Source organism: Carettochelys insculpta, chromosome 26 (genome assembly GCF_033958435.1).
Source record: "Carettochelys insculpta isolate YL-2023 chromosome 26, ASM3395843v1, whole genome shotgun sequence".
NCBI classification, from domain to species: Eukaryota; Metazoa; Chordata; order Testudines; family Carettochelyidae; genus Carettochelys; species Carettochelys insculpta.
In genome coordinates this window covers 14,313,027-14,331,998 of record NC_134162.1, presented here as the reverse complement: position 1 = coordinate 14,331,998, position 18,972 = coordinate 14,313,027, and the positions used below count along the sequence as shown (strand labels likewise).

The window sequence follows — 18,972 nt, the reverse complement described above, 5'->3', positions numbered from 1 at the left end:
CTATCACCAGTGTACCATACCTAGCTGTGGAAATATTATTTATACAGTTTTAATTAATTCAATTTAAATTAGCAATATATATATTAATGGAGATAAGCAAGTTTCAATCTCCCATTGTCAAACAGCAGTTTTTGCTCCACCTAAAAAACATTATGAAAATTAAGATAGCAACACATGAATGGCAATTTCTGCAGTTTTTTAATGACAACTGCAACCTCATCCATGGAATACCACAAAAACAGTGAACAGCATAGAAAATTATAGCCCATATACTTCGCTAAGTTTAGTTTTTTAAATGTGATTTCTTACACATAAATTGGCCTTAATCCGAGTCTGCATTTTTGTTCACTTAGAAGACAAACTCAACATCCAGATGCACAAGACAAGTAATTTCTATTTATTGACAAGTATTTGCAACACCAACTCCAACTCACTGGAATGTATATAAATCCTTTAACCAGCATTTACTTACAAAAAAAGTCATTTTTTACTTCAGTCTAAAAAATAAACAGTTTATTTTTGTAAATCAATTTCTGAGCACAGGCAGTCCCTCCAGGTAAATATAAATCCTTTGCAGTAAGGGCTGCTCTCTCATCACTAGTCAGTCTTCAGCAGTTCTTCAAGATAGACAGAGTTAGCATGATAAGCAGCCATCCAGTTAAAATGCCAATGAAATTTCCTATGGTAAGAGTGAGAAGCATAACAACTCTGCCACGCTCGGTAATAGGATTTCCAGTAATCTTCGTAAGCCTGAGTCTCACAGGGAAAGCCAGGAGTGCTCCCATCCTGAGGGCTGTATGAACAGTCTTCCTGGGCTTCTCTCTTTGAAGGACTGAGGAACTGCTGGTGGTGGCTTTTCTTAAACCATTTGGAATTTTGTTTCACCAATTTCTTTTCCATCTGCCTGTGATTTTCGATTTGTGTCTTCTGTTGATGCTCCTCTGGGCTCAGGGAGCAGCTCATGCTTTGAGAATAGTTCTGAGAAGCCTGATCCATAATGAGTATATCACTTCTCTCTTGAGTATCTGAAGAGGCTTCCAAGTATGACTTGTTTCCCCTACTATGAGCGGAAGCTCCGGAACTGTATGAGTTACTATCACTATCCGTGTCCTCAAATGAAGCATTGTCTGCTACTGATGGCATAATCTCTTCTATCCCTTTCTTTTCAAAAGCACCATTTTTAGGGTGCTGGTACTGCTCTCCAGGGCCTGTGTAGCTTCTTACAATTTCAACCCTTTTCTCTAACCCTTCTTTAATGAAGTATTCATAGTCTTCAACAAACTCTGCAAAGCTCCAGGGAAGGGCTACCGGTTGGTTTTTAAACGATGACAGGCAAGGAATTTTGGGGAGTGTATTTTTTAAGGTTTCTTTATCCAGATGCTGATCAACATTTTGTTCAGTCATTTTGCAGGTTGCTGCCATTTGATTTTGCTGCTGCAAGCTGAAGTTGAATGTCTTTGGACTCTTGCTAGTTTTTCCTGCATTTGCATGATCTTTGCTGCCCTTCAGTAGCTGCTTTTGCTTGAAAACTCTTCTTAGCTTGGACATGGAAGAATTTTCACTTGCAGGATCACAGCGAGGCACAAGGGCACCGCTATTTATGCTTGTGTGTTGCACTAGCTCCGCTGGTTTTTTATGGGTCAGGACAGGAGTGTTCACTGAAGCATCTGCATCGGTAACAGCTGTGACCTCTACATCCCATTCTGCAAATTGCTCCATCAATCCAGTGGGTACAGGCTCTGCACATGAAAATAAAGCAGTCATTCAGTCAAAAGCAGCACAAGACTTCTTTCTGATCCCAAGGAAGCAACAATTCCTTCCTCTTCCCCTCTGCTATTGTACTCAAGCCCACAACATCTCAGCACCACATTCTGCAACTCCCATTGCACTCTTACTCAAAATCTGTCCCTACCATGTAATTTTAAATGAAACAGTACCATTGCAGTGGTTTAAAATATATAGGCCGCATAGTTACGAACTATGTATGTATGTATGTTTGTTGGTACCAAACACTCTTCTTTACAAGACATACAGGAAACTACTAGACTCCACACAGTCTCTGTATATTAAACCATAGTTCATCATGACTACCTGACAATTCAACTGTCAGATTAAAAACAAAACAAAGAATACAATGCAGATATTCTGGAGTCAGACTGTACCTGGTAAAGGAAGAAGCTGGAGATTACATTTCTGTGCAATTTTCATCATCATATTCTCTTCCTCCCCACGGCAACAGTATGTTACAGCGAGGCCTAAGGTTCCTACAACACAGGTAATGAGGGAAGAATTAGCTAGCCAGTTCCACAGATGCAGCACTTCCAGCTATACAATCCCGCAAGAGTGTTTTACCAAAGCGTCCAGCTCTACCAATCCGATGCATGTATGTTTCCCAGTGCAAAGGCACATCCAGATTGATGACAAGATTCACCTTCTCAGCATCAATTCCACGAGATGTCTTCAAGAAAGAGGAAAAAAAAAAGGAGCAGTGACTAGTAAGAGAAGAGATGCTGTTCACCCATCAATTCAGAAGTCCTTTCTGTAAGTTTCATCTATTTCTATACACTGCATGTGAAAAATTTAATTTACTGACTTGCTTATATTAACCAGAAATAAGTGTATAAGCACTCTCCACTGCAATGTGTAGCTTGAAGTTTATTTCTAATTACCATGGAGGAAGAGAAGGAAATATTAGGTTACGGGAGCACATATGCTCCAAGCGTAGGAAAAATATACAGGATAGTAGTATTTTTGGTGGCAGAACTTCAAGCATTCAACTGAAGACAACAGGAAAAAAATAACCTTTCCTGGCTTATTATTTTTTTAAATGTAAAGAAAAAAATTGGTCATGGACAATGCTCGCATGACACAGACAAAAACATACTGCTACTTCTCTCCTTAAAATGTGAAAGATGTGTCATGTTAGTTTCATACTAAGGAGAAAAATAATATCTGTTCCCACCACCAAAGATAAAAAGACTTACTTCCCTAAAATTCATATAACCTCTCAGAATCTACCTATCGGAAGTTAATTTAAAAGAAATAAGAATTTAAACTAGGTATTTTTTAAAATACTGAGTGAATTGGTTTTCTTTTCCAAATGAAAAAAAAAAAAAGCATAGCAGTATGCATGCTCCCCTGAGACAAAGTTATTTTCAAATACACGTTCTAGAAATACTTTTAAGTTAGATCTATTGCCAAGTCAGTTGTACACTACATACTTGGCTTAATCTAATTCTGGACATCCCCCACACCTCTCTACTCTCTGATTTACTCACCTTGATCATCTTTTATTCATTTGTCCTCCTTGATTACTGTTTTGGTTGTCTGTGCCTTAAATATTGAGTCTGTTCTGGTTTGGCTATGGTCTGAAGAAGTGGGTCTGTCCCACGAAAGCTCACCTAATAAATTGTTTTGCTAGTTTTTAAAAGTGCTACTTGACTGCTTTTTGTTTTGATACATCTACTACATATTTTATCGAGTTTGTCTGTCTGATTAAGAACTCCTAAACTGGTGGTGGACAACATGCAGCCCATCAGGGTTCTAAATATGGCCCATGAATCACTTTATTGACCATTGCCCATACGCAGTGGTGCTAGATTCCTTTGGCTTCATCTGCCTAATATTTTTTTCCTGAGATTACTGAAGTGACACATACGTAAAGTAAGCATACATGAAGTAGGGGGCATGCTGATTGTGTGCAACACTGACTGTGAGAGTCATGCACTTGCTCTGCACCCAATTAAAGCGCTCCTATAGTTCAATCAGCATACCCCGCAAATTCCAGGTAAGGAAGCACAATTAGTAAAACTACCCTACCTTAGGCAACCATAATTTGGCAGCCTACTGAGATGAAGGGGGCAGCTCACAGATTAGACTAAGCTGCCATTCACCATCCTAAGTGGGAAGAGATAGGACCACCAAATCTCGTTATATATAGTTTCCCTTTACCATAATTTAAACTAAGAGAAGGGTGTGGCTGTGCCAAGCAAACAGGATGTGCCCAGAACGGAACTGCTTCTCATAAAACCAAACAAGGCTCTGCTACAGGCTGCTGCACTAGGCACCAGGCAGGTGAAAGGGACTAGCTTGGCATGTCCACCTAGCCATGGGACTATCCCAGCCCCAAGACTTCATCCTCCAGACACCTTTAGGGAGAAGGCAGGAGCTGCAGGCCCCCGCCCCAGATTCATAAGGGGACGTTGTTTGCTGTTGCTCTTTGTCACCCTCAGGGAGCAAGGGAAAGTACATAGTTTGTTACATTCCTCTCCCTGTGGCTGGGAAGGGAAGGAGGAAGATGACTCCTGCACTTTGCTTTCGCTTTGACAGCGACAGGAAGAGGAACAGCAAGCACCTTCAGGAAACATATCCTCCCACCCCAACCCTGCACTTTTCTTCTTAATGTTTGAAAAATACAAATCACTTAAAACAGAGCACGTACGTTTTTATTTTATGAATCCAAGCAACACTGGGCATATCTGCATATCTTTGGAATATACATTCATTATTTCTACTTAACAGACGGAAAAAAAACCCTCACCAAGTCTGTGGAAATGAGGACTCTACAATGGAACTGCTTCAGCTTAGCCATTGCATCAAGACGCTGGTTCTGATTCATACTTCCTTGAAGAAACAAAAATAAATATTTAAAAACAGAAAGATCATTTATGTTATTAGCCTAGTGCTGATCAAACCCAGCAGATTATCATCATCTGTCTTAACTTCAAATGCATATTTTGACCTACTGCCATAAAAATGCAAATATTTTTATAGCAAGGGGTAGACTACAGGAAAAAGGGTTAGTGTTAATTACAAAACAAACAGAGGACCGTTTTAACAGTAAAGCATCTGATGAAGCTTATGCCCAAATAAATTTGTTGGTCCTCAAAGAGCCACAAGACTCCACATTTCAAATGCCACCAGCAGAAAGCTGATTTTCTTTTTTGGTGGTTTGAACTCTGTAGTTTTTACCTCAGAGTGTTGCTTTTTTAAGATTTCTGAAATTATTTTCTACACCCTGTCACTGAGATTTTTGAAAGAACTTTATTCAGATTCTTAAACCTTGGGTCAGGTGTTGTAGCTGTCTTTAGAAACCTCACATTGGTACCTGGGGTCTGTCAAATCTGCAGTGAAAGTACTGTTAAAAAGAACACGTGTTGGGTCATCATCCTGGTCAGCCATAACATGAAATATGACAGGGTGCTAGTAAAACACAGAGCAAGAGACACGCAGTTCTCCAAGGAGTTCAGTCACAAATGTAAATTAATTAACTGTACTTTTTTTTTAAAATGAGAATCATCAGCATGGAAGCATGTCTTCTTGGATGGTGGCTGAAGCATAAAAGGCATATGAATGTTTATCAAATTCAACATATAAACACTTTGCCATGCCCCCTACAAAAGTGCCATAAGAATGCCTGTTCTCCCTTCCAGGTGACATCGTTGAGAAACACGCAGCAATACTTCCTGCAAATATGAACAAAACTGTTCTTCTTAGTGATCAGCTGAACAAGAAGTTACAACTGAGTGGACTTAATTTTTTTATATTTTGCTTTTGAGTGAAGTTACATAAATCTACGTTTGTAAGTTCTACTTTCACAATAAAGAGATCACACTACAACACTCATATGACGTGAATTAAAATATTTATTTTATCTTTTTACATGATAATAAATCTAATAAAATATAAAGTGAGCACTGTGCACTTTTTACTCTGTGTTGTAACTGAAAACGTAGAAGTACATCTAAAAATACTTGATACATCTCAACTGATATTCTGTTGTTCAGCAATGCAATTCAAACTGATTAACTGTAAATTTTAAGTTAATCACATAAAATTAACTGTGATTAATTGATAGCCTACTCCAAAGCATAAATGGTATTCCCTAGTACAGACTGGAAAACATAGTGAAGTAACTGAACTAATAGTTACATAAAATTAAGCAAATATTTAAAGACTCTATGAGCCTGCAAGAAATATCAAAACTATTTGTAAGTTATTCATATAAATGCTCACAAATCCCCACTTACGTCCTGAATATGCCAATGGCTAAATTTCTATTGTAACTTGAGGTCAGTTTCATACAGAAGCAGTAAGTTTCAAATGTGCTTACCTGAAATGCACTCAGCAGGAAAACCTTTAGATGTCAGTATTTCAGCCAGGTGCTGAGCCCTAATACAACATACATATGAAGGCCATAAGTAAAATTATGTACTTCCACAGTTTCTTCAAGATGACAAACTGAAGATAACAGCCAAAGCCTCAGATCTGGACTTTTACTTCTTTACAGCCAAAGTTTAAATCAGCCATTCATCTTGATAAGTTAGACACAAAAACACTGAGATTTTGCAACCAGTGGATCTTTTGGCCAAAACTTCAGAAGTCAAGTGTGCACAGATACCAGTTCCCACAGCAAATGCAGAATTTGCCCTGATGTGAACATTTCCCCCCTACCCCTTCATACTAGTACTACATATGATCCAATCAAGCTACAAGTCCTCTGGTCCAGTAACATCAGCATTTCACAAAGAAGTCTGTGCCGAACTTGGGCTCTTCATGCAAGTGCTATAAAAATGGCCTATATTATGCCCACTATTCACAGTTATCTACAAACACCATATTCTTAAGTTTTAAGAAGTTCTTGTTACCTGCTATGCAAATTTGAGAAGACCAAGGCCTGATTAAATGGAATCCTCCTGAAGAGATCCTGCAAGTGCTGCGCCTTCTCCTCAAAAGTCTTATGAGGAAGTGAATGAGAATTCACTATTTTGTAATACTGCTTCAGCCCTGTGCAAAAAATTATATCATGGTAAGGTTAATAGTAACCTTTGTACCATGTAAGGAAATAGTACCATGGTAAGGAAAACTCACAAAGCTAGCAACCAATTGATATAAAAAAATATTGTCCCAAATATGTAGCTGAAGCTAGAATAAGAATACTAAAGAACTGGAAATTAAATCATCTCCATGGGGTCGCTGTGTTAGTCTGAAGCTTCGCAAACAAAACAGCACTGTGGTACCTTAGAGACTAACACATTTACTAGGTCATGAGCTTTTGCTGATGGGTTTTATCCATGAAAGCTCACGACCTAATAAATATGCTGGTCTCTAAGGTGCCACAGGATTGCCTATTATTTGGGAAATACTGGTTAACAAAAGAGTCACTTTCTGAATGGGAAATCTGGAAAGCTATTTTTCTTTAAAGCTTAGAATCTTTTCTTCAAGCTACAGCAAAAAAATCATAAAACAGAGAGAAAAAGCCAAAGACCCTACGATGGATAACATAAGTTTGAGTATTAGCACTTTGAACAAACCATCAAGGAACATACAAATAAAAGTGTTAAACCAAGTATTTTAAAACTGTTTTTACTAATTAGACTTGTATCTGAAGGTTAAATAACATTTTTAGATTTGCATAAAGCCATTTAAGTTATGGATGTGCATCTTCAACATACCTATCAGACTTGGGTCCATAGGGTTTAACCTCACAAAGGTAGGGTCTCTCATATATCTGGTCAAAGCTTTAGCCAATGTTTCAGGGTAGGTAGCAGAAACAGCCAACATCTGCTTGTTGGCTGGCAAAGAAGAATAAATCCAGCTAAGAAAAAGACGGATATTCAGAGTGAACATACCTGACATAATGCATGTTTTAAAGTTGAAAGATTTTGCATGTTAAACTATTGCTAGGCGTGTAAGAAACACTAGCACTGTTCTTACTTGACTTGTTCCTGAAAACTGCCTTCTTCCAGAAGCTTGTCCGCTTCATCAAGAATGAATAGGCGGATACTTGCTGTATTCAAACAGTCCAACTCTATGAGTTGCTTTATTCGACCTACATGAGAAGAGACAAGAAAGGAACTTGAGCTCCAAAAATATTTATGCAAAGAATCTAGTCAGAGACAAGACAAAACACGATCATCTCACAAAACTAGGTGAGTGGGAAACAAAATGGTAGATGAATTTTAACGCTGATAATGCAAAATACAGGAAAGTGATGACATTCACAACTTTAACATTTGCAAATTCAATTATCCATGAGCAGGGGGAAATCACCTGGTGCTGCTGCGGCAGCAGCGGCTGGAGATGAAACACTCCTGCCCTCTCCCTTGACAGGGGAACCATCTGGCTCTGCTGTGGCAGCTGGAGCTGAGCCACTCTTTCCCTCCCTCTCTTGATGGGGTATTGCCTAGTTCCAGCAGCACCAAAGGGCTTGGGCATGTCTGGTGACTTTGAATGAGTGAGCTCAGGAGCCAAGCAGAGGGCAGCAGATTCCAGAGCTCAATGCACATGTGTGAGGGCCTGGCACATGACAGCATGAGCAAAAGTAGGGTGGGCAACTAAGACATCTTGGGCTGCTCTGCACATGAAGCCTGAGCACCGAGGCAGCCTCCTCCGACCCTGCCACCCCTGTCCCCAAGGTGGTACTGCGCTGTCGGGGGAGGGAAGGAGCAGCTCAGTTCCAGCCACCGCTGCCACAGCAGGCTTAGGTGATCCCTCTGTCAAGGGGGAAGGATGGAGCAGCTCAGCAGCCAAGACTCCTGTCTCCCCCATGGGGTAAAATGCTATTCACGAAATTCACCATTCATGAGGGTTCTCAGCACCAAACCCTCACAAATGCTGAGACGCTACTGTAATGAATATTGGAAAACAACCTCCACTCTAAGTATAAAATCACGACGACTAAATTAGCAGGAGAGAGATCATGGAGTCATTGTGGATAGTTCTCTGAAAATGACTAAGCGCAACAGCAGTCAAAAAAGCAAACAACATTAGAAATCATTAAAAATGGGTTAGCAAATAGAGAATAGGACAGAGAATATCTTACTACCTCTCTACAAATCCATGGTACACTCACATCTTGAATACGGCATGCAGACATGGTCACCTTATCTCACAAAAGAAAACTTGGCATTGGAAAAAGATCAGGAGTGGGCAATAATAACGGCTGCCATATAAACAGAGACTAATAAGACTAGGACTTTTCAAATTGGAAAAAGAGACAATTAAGTGGGGGATATGATAAAAGTTTATAATCCAACCAGTGTTGTGAAAGTCAATAATGGCAAGTTATTTACTTGTTCCCATAGCAGAACAACAAGTAGTTACCATATGAAACAGGTAGCAGATTTAAAAGAAACAAAGGGAAATATTTTTTCACATAACACAGTCAGCCCATGGAACTCCTGGCCAGAGGATGTTGTGAAGTCTAAGACTGCAAGAGGGTTCCAAAGAGAGGGCATGTCCATCAACTGCTATTACCCATGATGGGCAGAAATGGTGTCCTGGGCATCTGTTTGCCAGAAGCTGAGAATGGGCAACAAGAGATGGATCACTTGATGACTACCTGCTCTGTTCATTCCCTCTAGTGCAGTTGGCATTGGCCACTGTTGAAAGACAGGCTACTGGGCTAGGGGGACCTTCGGTGTGCACCAGTATGGCCATTCTTATGTTAAATGAAAAAGTCATTACATAGCCCACATACTTAAACCTTTTAAAAAAACATTCAAATTAATCACTCACTAAAAATACCTCTCTGCTCCAAGGTTCTTTAACTTCAGACTTTGTAACTGTCCCCTATGATTATGGGTCAAGAATCAAGGCTGCATCTATGTACCAATTACTGTACTCTTGAAAAAGTGTCTCGCTGAATTGTGACAGAGTGAATAAAGTGTGTTCTTACCTGGAGAACCTACAGCTATGTGACACTTTTTTAGTCTCATTTTATCTTGGTTTAAAGGTGTTCCTCCAATGAAGACATGACATTCCAAGCCCTCCATTTTGATTCCAATAGTTGTGATAACTGCATGAATCTGCACTGCAATTTCTCTTGTAGGAGCTAAGATCAGGATCTGAAAAAATAAAGAATTAGACTTAGAAGTGACAGTGATGACTCAGTGAATTAGATGCCGTCTTTACATCTACATCCCTGATTTCACTATAGCTTAGGCTGTAAATGACAACATTTTTACTCTCAATGGTTTCACGCCTTGCGTAACACGTACTGGCAATCAAGTCCAGGTTCTCCTTCACTTGCAAATCAATAACTTGAGAATGAATTCTTTTAGCCCCCATAAAAGCTCCCCTCTAGAGTATACCTGAAACACACTGATAGAATTTTATAGGTGGAAATCTACTATTGCAGTCAATAGCATGCTTGCTTTAAGAAAATACTGCTAATACTAAGTTTGTCAAGCCAACAAGGTAAGTTTTTGTGCTTATAAAACCTAAAAATGACAAAACAAGGAAGCATGGATATTTCCCTTCGGGCCCCCCACCTATTTCATTAAAACTGATCAATCTATTACCAATACAAATCACAAAATAAATCAACATCACAGCAGCACTGCATTCCCAATAGGAGCTTTTGGCAGCAAGACTCTCACATTAAACAACAAAATACAAGAAAATCCGCATATAACAAGCCCAGATTTATCAATTTAGGCCTTCTTGCGAAGATCAAATGTAGACTGCCCCACCAGCCAGTCTAAATTGATGAATATCCTGTGCTGTAGATGGACCTCAGTGGAACTACTGAGGTAGCTTAGACAAGGACCTGGAAATATCCCCAAGCCACACTGTATCTTCAGAGATCTCACCTGGGTTGCTGGGTTTTCCAGTATAAGAGAATCAAGGGCAATGGTTGAGAACACACAGGTTTTGCCAGTTCCAGATTTGGCCTGCACAATGAGATCTGAAAGGTTTGAAAAGCTCAAATGAGGCAACAGTCAGAAAAAGTCTGTTTGTTTTTTTCCTGGGCAATGCCCTTGTGTTAGGGATTTCACACCGGATTTGGGACTCCCTGCACACGGACAGGGCCCAAGCCTTTACCAGCCCATCCTGTGCGGGAGAAGCAAACCACGGCTCTTCCCTCCCCCACAACCACCGAGACACCTTTCTCCAAAACCTCCTCCCCATCGGGACCCCCACTCCAGCTTCCCCTCCGCCCACTGAGACCCCCTCCTCCTTCCTCCAGGAATCCCCCCCAGCTCCCCTCCCCTCCCCCACCGGGGACCCCCTTTTCCTTCCCCTCCCACCACCGCCCCAGGTCCCAACCGAACTCTCCCCGGGGGCGACCTGAGCCGCGCGCCGCCTCACCGAGGCCGCAGCGCCCAAGCGGGATGGCCTTGAGCTGTACCGGGGAAGGCCTTAGAAACCCGGCGGCCTCCAGCCCCGCCAGCACCGGGGCCGACAGCAGCAGCGACCCGAAGTCCGCCGGGCCGTCGGGGATCAGCACGTCCCGCGTGCGCAACCTGCACTCCGCCGGAGGCGCGGCGGGCACCGCCATCGTGAGAAGAGCGGTGGGGAGTCGAGTTCTCGCGAGATGCCACAAAGCCTCACGGACCCGAGGAGAGCACCACCGAGAAAAACTTTATCAGCAGCCCCGCTGCCCGGACACCGCCAGCGATGGAAGGAACCATTGTAGGCTCGGAGGGGGGGGGTGTGATTTGGTGACAGACCCCTGCCTCCTGGGGACTGACAGCAGAGAGAGGCAATTGGAAAGTGAGGAGGGGGAACAAGGTGGCTTCTATGGGGGGACAAAGGGGAGCAGGAGATTGTGGGGGGAATATAGAGGTAGCCAACCTACCGCCACCCCACAGGGCACCCCCCACGTCCTCTCCAGGGCATCCCACACTTGCCTCCCGTAGCGCAGGGTACTCTCCACCTGCCTGGCGCCCCTTGAGCCACCCCCCACTTTCCCCTTCCCACCTCACAGGCACCCCCGAGTCCCCCACACAGGACATCCCACACTTGCCCCACCCCAGAGCACCCCCACGTGCCCCCCCACAACGTGCTGCCCTTTGTGAGCGCTCCCCAAATCTGGCTACGGTGGTCAGCCCACGTGGATTGACCCACAGAAGCTGATGCCCAAATAAATCTGTTAGTCTTCAAGGTGCCACCAGACTTCTCGTGCGTGCAGCCACCGGCGAACAAGGCTACGCCTCTGACACGGTGGCCGGGAGCAGTGCACTCTGCTGGCAGGGGCCTGCGCCGCAGCATTGTCTGCGTCCGCCTTCCGCTCTTGTGTGGAGAAACTCTTGACCGTTACGTATTATTTTCTACCTCTAATTACTATGATCTTAATCTCCAGAGCCAAAGGGAGCGTGGCAGTTTGGGATAGCTCAAAAACATCTCTCACCAATAGAAACTGGTCCCCACTGAGACGTGTCCTCGCCCACCTGGTTGCTCCAGTATTTGGGGTCTGACATGCACATAACAGTGTTCCTAATTTGCCCTGCAAAAGAGCAGATTGGAATAACTGCATAAAATGTGAACACTTCTTTTGTCAGCAGAGGGTGCTGCCACTGCACATATTGTGTTGATTGGGACCTAAATGCATAGCTTAACCAGAACTCTGCGTATGACAGAATGGCAGAGTGCTCGCAGGATCTCCCGTGGGAGCGGTGGGGAAAGTCTCCTCTTGTTGCCGAAGAGAACAGGGAGACAGAATGGCAATTTGGCTTTTTGTTTAAGGCCTGAATTTAGTAAAACATACAGTGTGGTAGCCTCAGAAACCAAAATCTTTGATTTAGTCGAAGGAAATGTACAAACAGGAGCAGCAACGCACTTTTTTGCTACTCCCCACCAATGTGCCTCACTCATGTGATGGCTGAATCCCTCAGATGAATTCAGTCTATGGCCAGTTCTGACTTTGGGCTCTCTGCTCAGACTGCCACCGCCAATGCTGGGCAGATATGTGATGCTGAGCCACAGTGGGTTCTGTGATCTCAACACCTATCCACCTAGAAATTCGCAGATACCAACCACCTGATTTCACAATGACTACTGAAAATCTGTCATCTGATGATGAGTTCTGACAGGGCCACATTTGAACAAGCAAGCTAAGAATGTGGAATTCTACAGGGTTCATTACCAAAGGGTTCATTACCAGCCCTCTAGGGCCCTAAATAAAAATATTTTAAAAATCTGATTTGTTTGTTTTGGGGGTTTTTTTCCCTCTCTTTTCAATCCAAGTGGTGCACAGTTGCTTTGTAAAGTTGATTGCTGTTAAAACAAGGAGCCTTGGGGAAGATATGGGAGGTGTAGAATGAATGGATCCACACAGTGGGATTGTAGTTACTGTTTCCAGACCAGATATTCCACAAGCAGCATTTCTTACTACACAGTGATATATGCAATCTTGTCAGCATCCCTTGGGATACTGCATCATCCCCAGAGTTCAAATGTACTCCCAAAAGCCTGCAGTGCCAAAAAATTAAAAATTCTGTGCCTAAAAATTTATATTATGTGAACAATATGTTAAAATTTTGCCAATGTTATTTATCGAATAAATGTGGAGGCTTCAGCATGGCACTGGGGATCACAGGCCACTAGCTGCACAAAGGTGGGAGATCATTGTGCAGCTCTCAGCTGGTACATGGACTGAGCAGTGAGGTCACACCCAACCCTGGTACAGTGCTAGGACAGGACTTGCCCCTAGGTGTGGGCAGGTAGACTCAGCAAAGCAGGGCTACGTCTACACGTGAAGCCAACATCGAAATAGCTTATTTCGATGTAGCAACATCGAAATAGGCTATTTAGATGAATAACGTCTACACGTCCTCCAGGGCTGGCAACGTCGATGTTCAACTTCGACGTTGCGCGGCACCATATCGAAATAGGCGCTGCGAGGGAACGTCTACACGCCAAAGTAGTACACATCGAAATAAGGGTGCCAGGCACAGCTGCAGACAGGGTCACAGGGCGGACTCAACAGCAAGCCGCTCCCTTAAAGGGCCCCTCCCAGACACAGTTGCACTAAACAACACAAAATACACAGAGCTGACAACTGGTTGCAGACCCTGTGCCTGCAGCATGGATCCCCAGCTGCCGCAGCAGCAGCCAAAAGCCCTGGGCTAAGGGCTGCTGCCCACGGTGACCATAGAGCCCTGCAGGGGCTCGAGAGAGAGCGTCTCTCAACCCCTCAGCTGATGGTCGCCATGGCGGACCCCGCTATTTCGAAGTTGCGGGACGCGCAACGACTACACGGTCCCTACTTCGACGTTGAACGTCGAAGTAGGGCGCTATTCCTATCCCCTCATGGGGTTAGTGACTTCGACGTCTCGCCGCCTAAAGTCGAAGTTAACTTCGAAATAGCGCCCGGCGCGTGTAGCCGTGACGGGCGCTATTTCGAAGTTAGTGCCGCTACTTCGAAGTAGCGTGCACGTGTAGACACGGCTCAGGAGTCAAGTGTTGAAGGGTTTAGTGTTGGGGGATTCAGCTGTGAATTGAGAGAGTTCTGTGTGGGGAAATCTGGGTGCAGGCAGCTCAGCGGGAGATCTGAGTGTGGGGAGATCTGAATGCACAGGGGCTTGGTAGAGCAAGTTTGGGGTGCAATGGTAAAGAGATACTGCAGAGGGTCCAGGTGAAGGTGATAAGGGATGGGCGGGGGGGTCTCTGGGTTTAAGACTAACTGAAGCATCCAGATGCTGGTACAGTGCGACTCAGCAGGGTGGAGATGTGGGTGCAGTTGCTTGCTGGTATGGTTGAGGTGCAGGATAACTGGGGCTCATCAGTGGGTTTCTCAGTTCAAGGGCTGAGGCTTGATGAGATGTGGGAATGAGGAGGTCTGGGTGTACGAGGGTTAGATGGAAGGGGAACAGTCCCCATTACAGGGATCCTTTCCCTTACAGCTGAGGAGTAATGGGTGCAGGAGCTGTGGAGAGTTTGCAGAGCTTCTTGCAGACTGGGTAGAAATCTAGGAGTGGGTCTGGCTTGGCCCTGGATGTCATATAGGGGAAGAGGTAGTTCTCTCCTCCCCAGCCCAGTGGGGACTAGTAGTTGAGGCTGGCACAGAGTAGGAGCCAGCAGTCATCGAATCATATGATTGGATGAGACCTCACAAGGTCATCAAGTCCCACCCTGTGCTGAAAGCAGGACCAATCCCAACTAAATCATCCCAGTCAGGGCTTTGTCAAGCTGGGACTTAAAGACCTCCAGGGAAGGAGGTTCTACTGTCTCCTTAGGTGACCCATACAGAGCTTCACCACCCTCCTAGTGAAATAGTTTTCTTGATATCCAACCTCGACCTCCCCGTCCCCAACTTGAGACCATTATGCCTCATTCTGTCAAGGAAAAAAAATGATGGAGATTCCACAACCTCTTCCCCTGCTACTGGAGAATGTGAGCAACAAACCCTATGCCTTCCAGAGGCTAGGCAAGCACTCTACCATTTGAGCTAATTCCCTTACTCTGGTCTTCCCTATTCATACCTCCTGCCCCACAAAGATTTGCCTCTCTGATGGCTGCCCTGGGCACCCAAAATATGCTGCAGGAGAGGGGCACACGATCACTCTTGTTATTTTTCTCTTGAGGGAACAAAGAAATCTGCAGGGGACATAAATTCTATGCATGTGCAGAATTCCCTCAGCAGTAATAATTGTATGAGACTTGCGTTCAAAGCCCATCAGCAGTGACAAGCCCAGAACCTATGAAGCTTGAACACAACTTGGTTTAGCACTCCCTGAAGAGTAGTTGAGCTTGTTCTGTCCTTGTATTTGGGGAGAAAGAAAGAAACTACTACTTGGGAAGGAGTGTAAGTGTAAGTGATGCAGTCATCCACTGGAAGTATTAGAAATAGCTATCATGTCTTCAGGTTTACAATCACCTGACATAAGCACAAGACCATGCAGCTGCATCTCTTGAAAAATCTGCTGTCATTACCCAGAAAGCATCACAACTCCTGAGCTGCAACAAGTTCAAAAGACTCTGCCAGTGTAGACATGGTCTTAGGAAAAAACTGCCAACAGCTCTAAAGTCACATAAAAATATGGGCAGATTCATGAAGTTTCTTAACCGACTTGCACGTTGCATTTTCTCCTTCCTGGTGTGGAAACTGGCGCACTTTATTCATCCAGCTCTTAGGCAGAGGTCCCAAAGAGGCAAGAAGTCATTTTTCAGTCATTAAATTTCCTTCTACATTAGTCATTAGTCATAGGGTTTTCATTTAATTGTGCTGTAGCCATTGACGTTCACTCTTTACACCTACAGCCGTGCTTGAGGCTCATGGCCTGTGTGTAACAAGTGCACTGTAGAGTTATACAGTTATAGACACTGCACTTAGTGTTAGGTCTCATATGAATCAGCTGGAAGAGGGGAGGGACAGCTCAGTTGTTGAGAATTGGCCTGCTAAATCCAGAGTTAGAAGTTCAGTCCTTGAAAAGGCCATTTAGTGGTTGGACCAAATAGATGTCAAGAGGGAATTCTAATGAGCCCCAATGGGAACAGAGGAAAAGCACCCAGCCAGCTATCTCTGTTCTATTATCCCTTCCTAACAATTTAATCTACAGGAGGGGTTTCTTCATCTTTCTTTTTCTTAATAATAATCATGAACATTATATTCAGCTACAGTCAAATGCATACTCTCAAACCTTTCTACGGCGTCTCTCAGTTTTTGTTTGCACAAAGTTTCACAGGATAGGGTCAAGTGCCAAGTGGCTGATCAAGTTAATTTGAACAACACAGATGGGAAAAGGAAGTTATCTTGCAAGTTGCAACTCTTTCTACCCAGTTGTCTGGAAAGTTTTTGTCTCATTTGGGGCAGAAGAGGTCAATTCCCCAGGTCTACAGACTTGGCTTGGGGCTAAATTGGATTAAATTTGTCCACATACACCCAAAAAATATAATAATTTATTGAGATTAATCTTAAGAAGTCCTTGCATTTGAACTAGGAGTAACAAAACATCAGACATTTAACATGCCAGGATATTGTTACTCTTAATTTGTGTTAAATACATCTTTGGATCTCAAATAAGACTGTACTAGGTGATGTATATATGTTTCCAAACAAGCAGTCCCTGTGTGAAGGAGCTTCCAATCTAATTAGATATGAAAGAAAACATTATATTCATTCTAATGACAAAGTGCTGAGACACAGAGTAAGCTATTTGTCTGACATCCAGAAAGTTCATGATTAAGTTACACAGCCAACCCAGTCTCTTTGGCTCTCAGCTTGATAATTTAACCACGAGACCATCCTTCCACACAGTACCTGCCTCAGCTCTTGCTTTTCTAGAAAAACGAGGAAAAATGAAATCATTGCAAACAGGCCTTTCTTTATTTATTCCTTTATACGTGTTAGCTTTTAGACTCTCAATCAGGGAAACAATTGAGTGGCAGCCTCTGTCTGGAGCAGGTGAGTGAGCTCAAGCAGAATGTGATTACATTTTGCTCCAAAAGATAAAAAGCCCCCTTCAGTAAACCAAACACTCACACAATTTCTCTCACATTTGCTGCACAGAAATTGCAGCCACGTAGGTCTGAGAATAAAAAATAACCCTCCATAACTGAAATTCCACCAACTGAAAAAACTCTCTGTGTGGCTGTACAACTGATGTGATTAATTACACAATTTAGTAATATGGCACAATCCTTTGAGGGTGAGGGCTGGGTTTGTTTTGCTCTTTATAAAATCTAGCTCTATTCATTATTGTCCACAGCTGGGTAATAAATAATTTGCCCTGTACGGCATACAGTTTGTCGCAAACCTGATACGAACTTTGACCATGTGATTTATTAGGTAGAGAAGCGCGCAGTAGCTTTAAAGGCAAGTAAGTGGAATTTAATTGATAGTGATTGTCTGTGGCAAGGTGCCACATCCAATGTCATCAACTATAGGAGCAATTCCCATTGTTCTCTGTTGGCAGATATGGCGGGCTGGACAGCCAACACTTCTTTTTTATATTTAATTTTAAACAACTGAAGAGTTTTCTATATATATAAACCTACAAGTGAAGTCCTGGCCCAACTGAAATGAATGGGGGAAAAGTACACTGATTCAGTGGAGGAGGACTTGAACAAAGGGAAAGTAAATAAGGAGGGGTGGTGCTGGTAGTCCCCTCGGACCGATGTACCTGGGTGGGATACATTCGTTCCGGTTCTCTGAGACTGTTTTTGCTTCTTGGATCTTTGAAAGTGACTTTTGACATCCTCATCCACAATTTTAATCTTGTGACTGATGCAGGATTCCTGCCCCTAGAGATCTTTGAGGGAATAGTGCATCTGATAACTGTCTCTAGTTCTTGTCTCTCAATGTTTCAGCAATCTTTTCCTTCATGAACACATTTTGTTCACCTCTCCTCTCCCTCTAGTTTCTTGGTGTTGGATTCTGCCTACCAGAGCCTTTTTTTTTAACAAAACTGATATTTTCGGTTTAGCAAGTGGCTGAATGATAACTTTACAGCATCCTGCTTTCTCTGAATTTCTGAGCTTCCTTTACCTGGAAACTCTGGGCTCTCTTATGTGTACAATGCTCTGGACCAAACTTTCTTCACACATCTTTAGTTCCAGGTGTAAGCAGGTTCTGTGTAGGCATACCTGACCTAATTCATAAACCACAAAACAGCTGTTAGGTCTTCTAGTCCTTTCACAGCATTTATGTACTAGAGATGGGCACTCTACAAATGCAACAGATAGATTTTGTAACCTGCAAACTGTGTAGCTGGGTTCACTACAAACTCTGCCATTAGTCCATTAAACACATATAAATGAGTTCTAGCTAGATGATCGCTGTGTTCTGGAAGACCCTCTCTCTTAGGGAATAGAGCACAAGACCGATTAGTCCACATCTAGCCACTGCAGAATTTCTTGCTATTTCTTCTGAAGCACTGAGTGCCAGCCACTTTCAGAGATGGATACAGGACTGTAGATCACAGGTCAGCTCCTGTCTGGCAAGCCCTAAGTTCCTAAGCTGCTGATTCAGATGCAGGTTCCAGTCTGATACTTTAAACGAACAGCACAGTAAGTGAATACATACATTTGGCATATGAGAAAAGGGAAATTAAGTTTCAAACAATGGAAGATGAGAAAATAAATCGTTCTAGTACCCAATGCAGCAGAGCCCTTGGTGTAATTGTGGTCTTTTGGGAAAGTAGTCCCAATATAGAGGGCTCTGAAAATTTGTCTCTGCACCCAGCTCCACAGGAAATAATCACACACCAATAGAAACTGGCCATGGGAGCAGAAAAAACTAGCACC

General features: G+C 43.2%; 1 protein-coding gene across 1 annotated transcript; it reads right to left on the bottom strand.

The window, feature by feature from the left end:
• Positions 1-376: 376 nt before the first annotated feature.
• DDX20 (DEAD-box helicase 20) lies at positions 377-11,291 on the bottom strand. Its single transcript, XM_074977589.1, has 11 exons — positions 11,095-11,291; positions 10,596-10,690; positions 9,680-9,848; positions 7,717-7,831; positions 7,455-7,597; positions 6,648-6,786; positions 6,113-6,171; positions 4,541-4,623; positions 2,353-2,458; positions 2,163-2,264; positions 377-1,739 (listed from the first exon to the last, which is right to left on the bottom strand). Exons 1-11 carry the CDS (start codon positions 11,282-11,284, stop codon positions 598-600), a joined length of 2,343 nt encoding a protein of 780 aa, XP_074833690.1. The 5' UTR covers positions 11,285-11,291; the 3' UTR covers positions 377-597.
• Positions 11,292-18,972: the final 7,681 nt, after the last annotated feature.

What these genes read in the sequence shown, in the direction of transcription:
- DDX20 (XM_074977589.1), bottom strand. Translation starts at nt 11,284, where the DNA reads ATGGCGGTGCCCGCCGCGCCTCCGGCGGAGTGCAGGTTGCGCACGCGG. An exon ending in TATGGACCCAAGTCTGATAG is followed by an intron (nt 6,787 to 7,454) that starts GTATGTTGAAGA and finishes TTTTTTGCACAG; the next exon opens with GGCTGAAGCAGTATTACAAA. An exon ending in TGGTAGAGCTGGACGCTTTG is followed by an intron (nt 2,265 to 2,352) that starts GTAAAACACTCT and finishes CCTGTGTTGTAG; the next exon opens with GAACCTTAGGCCTCGCTGTA.